The sequence below is a fragment of the Arachis stenosperma genome, chromosome 8, assembly GCF_014773155.1.
Source record: "Arachis stenosperma cultivar V10309 chromosome 8, arast.V10309.gnm1.PFL2, whole genome shotgun sequence".
Taxonomy (NCBI): Eukaryota; Viridiplantae; Streptophyta; class Magnoliopsida; order Fabales; family Fabaceae; genus Arachis; species Arachis stenosperma.
In genome coordinates this window covers 41405165-41418056 of record NC_080384.1, presented here as the reverse complement: position 1 = coordinate 41418056, position 12892 = coordinate 41405165, and the positions used below count along the sequence as shown (strand labels likewise).

General features: G+C 35.1%; 2 protein-coding genes across 2 annotated transcripts; both read right to left on the bottom strand.

Moving 5' to 3' along the window:
• Positions 1-539: 539 nt before the first annotated feature.
• LOC130946001 (uncharacterized) lies at positions 540-3167 on the bottom strand. Its single transcript, XM_057874684.1, has one exon. It carries the CDS (start codon positions 3165-3167, stop codon positions 540-542), a length of 2628 nt encoding a protein of 875 aa, XP_057730667.1.
• A 4547-nt stretch (positions 3168-7714) lies between these two features.
• On the bottom strand, positions 7715-8906 carry LOC130944771 (ethylene-responsive transcription factor 4). Its single transcript, XM_057873285.1, has one exon. The coding sequence runs from the start codon at positions 8774-8776 to the stop codon at positions 8141-8143; it is 636 nt and encodes a 211-aa protein (XP_057729268.1). The 5' UTR covers positions 8777-8906; the 3' UTR covers positions 7715-8140.
• Positions 8907-12892: the final 3986 nt, after the last annotated feature.

The window sequence follows — 12892 nt, the reverse complement described above, 5'->3', positions numbered from 1 at the left end:
TATGACCCCGAGACAGCCAGTTCCGGATGACAGCGACGAGTCGATTGAGGATGAGGAGCCACTCATACGTAGGGGTTACCGGACACGGGTGCCACGCCGTTGCGACACTGGATCGCACCTATTTAGATGATTCATGGATACTGGTGTATGTCATGTCGTTATATTTATATTGTGTACCTTGTTGGTTGGTTATCATTGTTATGGTATGTACTTTGTTATTATGTTATTTGATATTATCTTATGTACTTTGATGTTTTCTTATGTCATCTAGTTTGATGTATTCTACTTTTATGTTATGATTTATTGTTTGATGTTATTTTATTCGTTATCAGGCATCCCATGATATAATGTTGTTTGTTATAGATATAAATTTCAATCATTTAAAAGACATTCAACAGAAATATTTGGTACAAATAACAAGTTTCATTACACGTAGGAAACAACTTAGTTAATAACAAGTGCTAATACATTAACAATTAAAAACAATTAGAAGACAAGTGCTAATACATTAACAAACAAACACAGACATAGAAAATCTCCTACTGATTTCCAGCAGTCCCGCTGGGGCCTGCGGCTTGTGGACAACTACGCCTGGTGTGACCTGGCTGCCTGCAGAGGCCACATCTCTTTGGCCGGTTCGGATCTGCTTCATCCATGTTGGTGCGAATTCTTGTGAATCTAGGACGACCCTCCCTCGCACGCTTCATACTCGGGTCCGGTATAACGGTAGGCCCGGCATAAGGTGGCCAGAAACCCTCTGGAATGGGAGGGGTAAATCCCATCTGATAGACACCGAACACGGAACTTAGGCGATATACCTCGTGGACGTAAGGCTGCCATGTAAGCCGTGAATGAGCACAGCATGCCAGTGCGTGCAGACAGGGAAAATGAAGTGCTTGGAAGTATCCACAATCACAAGTCTTAGACCCTAATGAGACCCTGTACGTACCAAGAGAGAATGAACCTGTCGGAGTCGTCTCGGCAACGGTGTACTCCGAGTTATCCCTGTCGTAAACAGTCACCGTGAAGTGCCTGGCTGTCCTCAGGTTGGCCTCGATACACTTTACTAGGTATTGACTGAATTGTTGTCTAGTACCCATCTGAGCCTCGGCCTCCCTACCCTTACGGACAAATAGCTCAGCTAGCCTTCCGTATGTGGCCTTTACCAACGAGCAAACAGGGAGGTTTCTAACCCCCTTCAGGATTGAGTTGACACATTCCGAAATATTGGTCGTCATGTGGCCGAATCTCCGACCCTCATCACAGTACTGTGTCCACAACGAATACTCGATTCGATTTGCCCAGTCGCACATTGCCGGATTCTCAGAGCGCAGAATGTCAAACCAGTAGTCGAACTCCACCTCGGTCTTGGCATATGCGGCGTTAACAAGAAGCCTCCGGGCATCTTTTCCCTTGAACGTCAAGGCAAAATTCGCTGCAACGTGTCGAATGCAGAACGCCCGGTACGCAACAGGTGGTAGCCATCCCCCATCCGGAGCCTCGAGGGCTGCCTTGATGCTGTTATGCCTATCTGAAATAACTAACAGACCCGGCTGAGGTGTCACGTGCTCACGGAGGTGGGAAAGAAAGAAAGACCATGACTCAGCATTCTCACCCTCAACTAGTGCAAATGCCACGGGGAGGATGTTCGAGTTTCCGTCCTGTGCAATGGCGACTAGCAGTGTTCCCCCATACTTCCCATATAGATGGGTGCCATCAATACTCACCAAAGGCTTGCAATGACGGAATGCCTGGATACAAGGGGGGAAAGTCCAGAACATCCTATGAAAATAAACCTGAGACTCGTCGACCTGTCCCCCAACCCGAACAGGGCAAGTCCTAAGGACGGCTACAGTGCCAGGCATCGTCAGCTGAACTCCTAGAACCCACCGAGGGAGCTCATTGTACGACTCGTCCCAGTCCCCATATATGACAGCAACGGCCTTCTGCTTCGCCATCCATACCCTCCTGTACGTAGGCCTGAACCCAAAGTGTGCGGCCGTGGCATTTTGAAGCACCTTGATGTTCACAGCTGCATCAGCCCTAACCATCGGCATAATGAAGGTGGATATGACATGGTAGTCCAGACTCCTATGATCGCTGGAGATGGAGCTGGCAAGACATGTATGCGGTCCGTTGTATCGCTTCACTTCCCAGATACCCTTCCGCTGTCGGAGACTCAACCGAATTAGCCATGTGCACCCATTCCCAAACTCAGAACACTTTCCCACATACCTGCGGTAGTCGGACTCAACGACCTTGTACTGGACCCCTCGGCGGATACTGTACGTCTTCACACTCAACAGCGCCTCATCTTTATCCTGAAACTGTTGGCCAACTTGGAACTCGTTCATACCGGCAGACCCCTCGGTCTCTCTAGCGCCAAATCCTGAGGGCTGCAGAGCATTTTCGTCCTGCCGCATGGCATCCAGGTCCAACGAGGAAAAATGGGGTGGATACTGCTGTGTGCCAGAACTAGATCCACCTGTAGCCCTTGTCGGAATAGTAGTTCCAACATCATCGCCGCTTTCATCAGCGATCATATCCGGCTCCATGTCATCGTCATCTGGATCATCAAACAAACCATCACCAACACCAGCCGGTGTGAGACAATGTACCTCGGTGGGAATATGTTCCCCATACCGAACCTCGTCTCCAACATTGCCGCTCAGATCAACGGCAAACGAAGGGGACGCAACAGGCTGCATCGGTGGCTCATACACAGGAGCAGAGGATGAAGCAACAGCAGGTCTCGAGCTCGAGCCGGCAACCGCGGCTATAGTATTGGCATTCCGGTTCGAACCACCCGAGCTAGATACCACATCAACCAACTTTGCCAACAGCTCTGGTGTCCTTACCTCGGGAAACTGCCTACGAGAAAGAAACATAACCTGCAAGTCCTCGTCACTACCGATTGTGAAACAATCAAACTTCACGGTGTCATGGAGCACCGCTGTTGGAATGCGGTAGAAAAACTTCTTGACCCTTTTAACTCCTTCAAGACCAAGCTTTTCCAGCACAGAGCTAACAAGAGCATCGTAGGTGGTTGTCGGCGTCACGATAATACATAGGGGATCCTTATCAGTGAACTTCACGCCGGACCGAGTTTTTCTCTTAATCGACCCTCTGTAATGTACCAGAACTAGGAAACTCTCCTCACTAGCCATCTCCCCTCTTTGTTGAGAGCATCATGAGTTCACAGCATATATATACAGCCCTGGATCGCACTATATATATATAATTCGAATCTATATGTTTCGAATTATGTAGTATCACAACATAACCTAGTAATTCGAATTAGTTAAGTGTAATTCGAAACAACTTGTTTCGAATTACTTAACAATGTCTCCTTCCTAGTAATTCGAATTAAGTCAATTCGAATTACCCTAGTTTGTTGCCTCAACATAATTCGAATCATATCAATTCGAATTGCATGCAATTATAATTCGAATCATATTGATTCGAATTATATAATAATTCGTTCTGGTTGATACATGTATGGATTTTTGAATTGACTGAATTGGGTAATTTTGAGCTCTCCTTGGCTCATTTTGGTTTTTTACCCTCTTTATTATTACGATTCTCTTAACACCTATAAATATCTTCTATATTGTATCATTCTAGACAATTTGAGTAAACAACTTAAATACACTCAATAATATACAAATCATTTCTCCAATTTAATCTCTTGTTTCTAACATCTATTTTTTATTTTGACTTATTTTTGTTTTTTTTGTGCTTCTTATTCTTCATGTTTTACATATATAATCTTTTTTTTTTCTTTCATATACTTTTCCTTGTATTTTTTTATTGACGTCAAATATTATTTTTAACCTCTTATTTATTGAATTTCTTCACTTCTTTAGCTTTATCTAAAACTAAATAATGTTCATTAGAATCATCGGAATCATCTTCTCTTAACCGAGCTCTATTTCTAAAGTTGTATCTGTCATTATTTTTTTTTTTCTCTTGCTATTTGTTATTCCACATCAATCAAAAAATCCAAAACTATTTCAAAAAATTTAATCAAGTGTTTAAAAAAATTCCTCAAAACAACAAGAATAAATAAAATCACATCAAATTAAGTCATCAATCTTTTGGTATAGATTACAATTTCGTAGATTTATTTTTAATGGCAGCTTCAGAAGCAAAAAACGCAAACACAGAGATAGAGTTCATGGTGATCTTTTACCCTAATTTTAGAATATTTATTTTTTTAATAGAATATTTTATTATATTAGACTTTTTTTGTCAATAAAGACTTAATTAAAACAAATTAAATAATATAGAGATCTAATTGAAAAAAATATATATGAATCTAATAAAAAATTCGGTAAAATTATAAAGACTGACAAAATAATTAAACCTCTTCTTCTTCTTCTTCTTCTTCTTCTTCTTCTTCTTCTTATTATTATTATTATTATTATTATTATTATTATTATTATTATTATTATTATTATTATTATTTATTAAATTTATAATTAGATTTCTATATTTTTTAATTGAATTTATATATTATTTTTAAATTTATAATTAAATTGTTATTGTAAAAATGTTAGAATTAACAAAATTTTTTTTATAAATTAAAATTATACATAATTAAAAATTTAATTAGATTTTTATTACATATTTTTAAAAAAAAATATTTTGTTAATTGTAATAATTTTTTATAAAAAAGACCTTAATATAAAATTAAAAGTAATATAAATATTTAATTGAAAAATATAAAAATTTAATTATAAATTTGATAAAACTATAACAAATAACAAAATAATTAAACTTTAGGTTTAATTATTTTGTTGGTCCCTATAATTTTACTACATTTTTAATTAAGTCTCTATATTTTTTTCTTTTAATTGGGTTCCTACACTGCTTTAATTTTTTAATTAAGTCCTTCCTAGTGTAAAAAAATATTAGAATTAACTGAATATTTCTTCGTAAATTGAAGATATTTATAATTAAAAACTTAATTAAATTTTTGACCACATGTATTTTGGTAAGAATATTTTGTTAATTTTAACATTTTTAACATGAAAAGGACGTAATTACAAAATTAAAAACAATATAGAGACCCAATTAAAAAAAAATATATATATATATATATATTTAATTAAAAAGTTAGTAAAACTATAAGAACCAACAAAATAATTAAGGTGAAAACTCAGGTACAGTCGACTTTACGTGAAGTTGATAATTAAGAGCCTTAGATGAAAATTTAGTCAAATCAGTCAAACCATTTAATGATTCTTAACTATCAACTTCACATGAAGTCGACTGCACCTTAGTTTCTACCAATAATTAAACCTAATCCTTATTATTATCAGTGTTATTGATGTTGAAAATACTCTTTTCTCCCTGTTCGGACCTTGGGCATAGACATTAGCTCTCTCTGTTTGATTAATTATTTAAAATAAAAAGTAATTTATTTTTAAATTAAAATTAAAACGATATTATATTTTTATTTTTATTTATTATATATTTTTTCATTATCATCAACAACTATTCTCAGATTTTTATCATATCTCCATTATCTCTTTTTTATTATGTAGGAAGAAATTTTTATGGATTTCTGAAACAAATAAGTAGTTAAGAAGTGGTAAATATTAAAAAATACATCAGAAAAAGAAACATTAAAATAAAGGATATAAAAAAATACATCAGCAAAGAGACTTCTCAATACCATTTTCTACGACTGCGTATCCTTATTTTTAAAGACCACTTAAAGACAATTAAGACAGAATTTTCACAAAAATATTTGTCTTTAAATTAATATTATAAAATGAAATATCTTTTATATTTTTATTTGTAATTATATAATAGATGAAGAAATTTAATTTTAATTTTTGATCTATATTTTAAATATCAGATTTAATTTATAAATTAAATGATTTTCAAAAAATTCCAAACACAATTTATTATTATTGAATTTAGCTCACATGTATTTTTAGGGTACATGATAAATTTATCAATAATAAAAATTTTAAATTTTATCATTTAATAAATACAAAATAAATATATTAATTTTTTATATTTTTAATAAAAAGATTTTAATTTGTTTAGCTAAATCCATTATTATTTGGTGGTCGTATTTTTAATACGGTATTTACTATTTAGTGAGGCTGTATTTGTGTACACCGTATGATTATTTAAGGAAATACGACAAGTACTACTAGTAGTATACAGTACTAACAGTAGTAATGAGGCGTGAGAGAATAAAAAAGGGGGGAAGGAGGTGGGAAAAGGTGGAGACACAGGAAAAGATGGGGGCGCTACGCTGAAACATCACGTGAAGACAACATTAACCCCGACAACTACGTTGTCAACACGCAACGCCACATTCTGGGCCCCACCCCACATACGCGTCCCCTTCTAATTCGTTCTCTTTTTCTCACGCACCGTTTTCGCCGTCGGTGCCGCCTCCATCCAACACACATTTATCTATTTTATTTTATTTTATTATTCTCATTTTCCTCACGCTCGGCTCAACCCACTTCTTCATCTTTTATCCGAATACGACAACTCTATTATTTTCAACTTAGTAATTTCAAGATTATCTTCATGTTGTTTTAATTAATATTTATTTTTGTATGATAAAAATTAAAATAAAAGAAAATAAAAACAGGTAAAGATAAATGAGGCACGAAGCAGCGTATCACCCCAAAACAAGAGCAAGAAGTGGAGCTGCCCCGTACAAGGATGACCGTTGGATTGAAAATTGAGCATGGAGATTTGCGCCGCAACGCAATAAACCAATACACGAATCTCGAGAGATCAATTACCCACGCTCCTTAATCCTCATCATGGAACCTGCACCTGAAAAAGCTCCTTTTTTATTCCTTTTTTCTTTAAAATTTTGATTATTTATTTTTAGTCATTGAATTACAAAACCGTGTCGTGGAGAGTTGGGTTGGGACCACAGTGACAGCATCAAGCAAAGTGAGCTTTGCTTCTCTTCTTTTTTCATTTTACTTAAAATTGTAACAATTTTCTATAGCAACGTCCGCGCAGCCGTCCACGTGACCACGTTAAACATTATTATTATTATTATTATAAACTATAAAGCCGCTTCTAGTAGCATTTTCATTTTTCATGATAATATTAAGGTGCCGCAACAAATTAAAATTAAACTCAGTTTTATTTCATTGTGCCTTTTAATAGTTTAATCACTGCCAATTGGAGTAATTAATTAAATTATGCTATTTGATTAGCGATGGTTAATCTAAATTATACATTTTATACTCTATAAAAAATAGAAAAAATTAAATAAAGGTAAATATACCACTGGGTTTTTCAAAGAGAGAGAAAAAAAAAACCTAATCAGAGTCGCAACAATGCCGGCGACGTGTCTGTCAGATCTCATCCAACAAATAACACACATCATCAAAATTAAAATAAACAATCAAAGGACATTCCCTCGTTTAATCGGAAAATGGCATCAAAATCGTTTGAACTTCACCGGATCTAGTTTAACCATCAAACACACATTATACTAACTAATTAATAATTATTTAAAATTAGCTGATTAAAAATTATTTACCTATACTCTTCCATACCATAAATATTTTCTATTGAGAAGGAACAACAATTAACCAACACTTCATAGTTCGTTCATCTTCTCTTATCACATTATCATTGCTTCCCCAAACTGAAGCAAAATTTTATTTCTATACATTAAAATGCAACTCAAAACTAAAAACATATACACAATATAACAGATCTAAATAAGCAGAGGAGCTTTCGATTAATAGGACGAAAGACTGCATTAAAAACCATATATTATAAAATTAATTAACATCACTTGCAGGAACAACCATGAGAAACAAGGAGCAATTTCTCGGTTGCAAAAAAAGGCCACATGTGCCAGGTTTTCAGTTATGGACTTTTTATATACAAAAGAAAAAACCGTAAGGTTATGATCGTCATCGCCTTCATCTTCAAGGTCAACAAATCCAAATCCTCGTGTTAGCTTCTACTCACTCATCTCCCTCTCTCTTTTTAACACGTAACAACTTTGAGAGAGTGGTTCTTCTGGTTCGTCTTTTTTTTTTTTTCATTTTTTAACCTAATAAGTAAAAATTAAGAAAATGGCGAAAATTTTGGTCTCTGAACGAAAAAGAGAGAACGCCAAAACGGTGCCGTATCAAGCGACCTCAGGAGGAGGAGCGATGTTGAGGTCGAGATCCAACAGTCCCTTACGTGGCACGCCCTCGTAGTCCACCACGGAGGAAGAGTCGGAATCGCTGCACGCGCCGCCTATGAAACACATCTCGCGGCGGCTCACGTTCTCCGCCGCACGCGCGAACGCGTCAAAGAACATAACAGGACGCGACGCCGGGAACGCCATGACGGCGGAAGCGGAGGCGGAAGAAAACGGCTTCAGCGTGAGTTCTAGCTGCGGCTGCGGCTGCGCCGACGGCGGCGGCGGCGGCGGGGAAGACGAATCGAGCGTGCTACTCTGGCTAGGGCTACGCGCGGCGTTGCTGTTGTTAATGTTAACGAAGCTGTTGCTGTTGTTAAGAAGCTCCGCCGGAGTCGGAAAATTGGTCTTAGCCTTGGCGCCACGGAACTCCCTTGCAGCGGCGTCGTAGGCACGCGCCGCCTCCTCCGCTGTATCAAAAGTTCCAAGCCAGACGCGCGTCTTCTTGCCAGGGTCGCGGATCTCGGCAGCGTAACGTCCCCATGGGCGTTTCCTAACGCCTCTGTAACGGATCTCTTTGGCGTTGTGTGCGGTGAGATTGGGTCCGTTAAGTGCGGTCGCTCTGTCCCTTGGAGCCATCGGTTTCTTTTTTTTCTGTTAAGATTCAAACGTACCAGAAATGAAGAAAGTGTGAGAAGTGGTTGCGGTGGAGGGGGTTTGTGATTGTGTGTTGGGATTGAGACAATGTCTGAAGGAAGCGATGGGGGTTGTGGGTATTTTTATAGCAGAATGTGTAGAGAGAGAAAAGCAAGAGAGAGAAAGTAGTGTGTTATGCGTGCGTGTATAGTAAATAAAGAAGCTAAAGCTACGCTCCTTTTAGGCGATTGTTGCTTACACAAACGTGGCTTCCGTAACACAAACCACTTTTGTTTGTTTCATGCCTGCATTCCACTCACCTCCTGCCACCTTAGTGGAGTCATTTAACACTTTTCTTTTGTTTCATCCCTTTAGGTCTTAGTTACTATACCGGTATACCGACACCTTCTTGAGGCTGCAAAAATCGAACCACTCAATAAATCAATAAAATTAGTGATTAATTGTTTAATTAGAATTCAATCAGAGTTTAATCAATTTAATATATAATTTTAAATATATAAATTTAATAATATTTAATTTAATAAAATTTAAAATTTTATAATTTTATATAATAAATTATTTATAATTTAATATTAAAAATTTATAAACAATTTTAAATATTAATATTTATAACTAAAAACAATCAAAACACATAAAATAATCAATACATAATGTTTTATTATTAAAAAAATATTAACAAATAATTTTTTAATTAAACATGAAAAATTAGGTTAAATTTCACAAAATTTTATTAAACATATATATATATATAATTAGTGAATGACTTTTAATAAAATCACAAATATAAATTCAACTGAAATAAAAAAATAAATATTTAACTTAACAAGAACTTATTCATAATCTACTAATTTTGTTATTAATACTATAGTATTTCAACTTCACCAACCACTACCACACACACGAAAAAAAAAAGCAGCAAAAACACACCACACATAAAAAAGAGGGTCATTCTTTAGTACAGAAATCGTATAATAATAAGCTGTATTTTAAAATATATCCAGTTCAAGATAAAAATTAAGCTCAAATTCTCATATTCAAACTTCCACGCTTTCAAATTATCGCAAACAGAAAAATGATATTAGTAAAGCCAGTAAAACCAACATTATTCCATTTATTGAGTCATGAAATTCAAAAAAACAATATCAGCTAGACCTATTCAAGTAAAAAGAACACTAAATACAGCAATACAGATTCTTCTCTTAAACGCAACATGAACAATTTTAATTTGAAAAAAGGTTAATATCACCTAAAGTACAAAAAGTAAAATTCAAAGTTTTTTTTTCTTTTTCACAATGAAGCACGCATATATTTCTCTCTTAAATGTAAATGAAACAACCGATTCCAATCCAAATGAGCCGAATTCGAAGTTTTTAGTTCCGAAAAATAAATTCTGTTGAATCGAAAAGGAGAATAAAAAAATCTAAGAGGCGAAACTTGTCGAGCAAAAAGTTAGAGAAGAAGTGGCTGTTGGTGAGGTAATGGTTACAACAAGGGCAATCGCTCTTGTTGCGGAGGTGAGTGATGATGCACATGTAGCAGAAGTTGTGTTCACGATGGCAGAGACAGAGGTCAGCACCAATAGTGGTAGAGATGATGGAGGCGTTTCTTCTGTCGTTGGAGACTTGGAGAAAACTAGGGTTGGAACTTGGAAGGGAGAGGGAGATGGAGGCGTTCTTGCGAGTAGGGGTGGAAACAGGACAGGTCTGACCAGACTTTGTTTTTAACAGGCCTGGCCTGTCATATAGTCAATTGGTGTGAGCTTGACTTGCAGTCTGTTATAGGTTTTTTTTAAAGTACTAAGTCTGTCATGTTATTCATCCTGGCCTGACATAAAATCTGTTAAAAGGCTTGATAATTTTTCTTACAAAAATAAAAATATTATTTAAAAAATTATTTTTTAATAAACATATTTAAATGTAATACGTCATATTTAATATTTATAAAAAAATTTAAATTTTAAAATATTTAAAATATACAAAACTATTTATAATTAAATATAAAAAATTTAAAATATCTCATAATTTTGTTAATAATAAAAAATTATTTATATATGTAATTATGTATTAACATGCCCAGGCAGGTCTGACAGGTCAATAAGGCTAATTAGTGAGCCTGGACCTAACCTATTAACACAATAAGACTTTTATAAGAACTTGAATCTGTGTCTATTTTATAACAGGCCAGACTACAAGCCCCTGACAAGTCGTCTGGCCTTTTTCCACCCTTACTTACGAGGCTAGGTTTGAGAATGAGAGGACTGAGTTAGTGATTTAGGATTTTTTTTCTGACGTCAAAACGATCTTGTTTCTGAATTTGGATTACAAAATCAGACTTTTAAAAAGTCTGACTAGTTCCACCGAATAACCATCAATTTTAGTAATTTTTAAACTAATTTTTTGCAGAACAATTTTAGAGTCAATCAGACCGATTAAATGACCAATTTCTAATTAATTCGATCAAATCGACCAGTCCGATTTTTTAAACCTTGCATTTTCCTACTCTTCATTTTTTTCAATTCTCAATTTATTATCATTTCTTTAATTCTTTTAGACAGAAAAATATGAAAATTAATTTTTTTATGGTTAATTTTATTATTTTCTTTCGTTTTCTTATTTTCTTTTCTCTCTTATTAGATAAATATTTTTTTAGCTGGATAATATTCAAGATAATTCTAATGTATTTAACTATCTATTTACAAATGGAGTTTTAGTATTAAATTACTCAATTTTTTGCGCATAATTATTAATTTCCTAATAACTAAATGTATTATTTTTATTTTTCTTAAAAAATCTCCACATATTTTTTAATTTTGTCAACAAATATCTTAAGATAACCAATTAAGATACTTATAATAAAAAATAATATATTACTTATAATAATATCTTAATATATTACTTATAAAAAATATCTTAAGATTACCAATTAAGATACAAATATATTTAAATCCGTTTTTTAAAAATAATAAAAAATTACTTATAATAATCTTAAATAATTCTAATTTCAATAAGGATTTTAAAGACATTAATTAAATAAAACCTAGATAATAAGTGTCTCAGGCGGCACATCATCATCAAAATCCTAAGGAAAATAGTATAGACTATAGAATCTTAAGCTGGCTGGCCGTTAGAGTGGCAAAACCAAAAGTGAAACTTTAGAACATCATATAAGGAATTCCGAACTTCCAAATTTGCATCTAATGAAAAATATGCTTGTCCTATTTTAGTTTTGTTCCATTTACGTCAAACTCAATTTAATTCCACATACTACCTAAGAAACGTCGCGTTTCGAAATTAAATTGAGGTAAGCACTTCTAACTATATATAATCCAATAGAATATGTTTATTGTGCTAAACATCCTCTCATCCGATCCGAAGCTGAAAATCAAAACCAGAACGCACTTTTTTCTTTTGGTGTATGATAATTTTTCATTTGAAGAGCAAACATACATGGTGGTATATTTGCTAGAAGAAAAAAAGGGGGAGGGATTAGAGCATATCCACTAAAGAAGAAAAAATAGTTACACATGCTACAAAAGAGTGGTCCACACTTCACACTATACAGCCCACAGGATTAGGCGCAGACGCAGAGAGCGACCGGGAAAAGAAAGAACAACGCGTACGAACACGCTCCCCACACGTGGCTGGTCCTCAACAAATCAAACAAAAACAGTAACGTTAGCTCCACTCATTAAAATAAAATGTATAAAAAAACGAAATCCAGTAGTAGTATTAATCCCCAAAACAAACAAAAAAAAAAAAAGAAAAGAGGAGAAAAGAGCACGGTCAACGAGGTTGGGTTGACTACACTGTTACGCGCAGCAACGTTTTAACACACATAGCATGGTTCCCATATTTGTTTACACTTTTCGACGATAAAGCGCCGCGCCGCCCCAGCGAGAGCGCGTGGGTGGTGGGTCCCGCCATGAACAATAATTATTAAGATTGTGGACCAACATGGCCACGTGGGGTGATGTAGCTTAGACACGTATAGAGAACAAAAAAGATTTGCATTTGAGGAGGCGGCGTGTCCCCACTTAACCGCCGTTTGGTTGTTGCTGTTGATGTGCTGAGCGACGGCGGTTTGAGTTAACGGAACGTG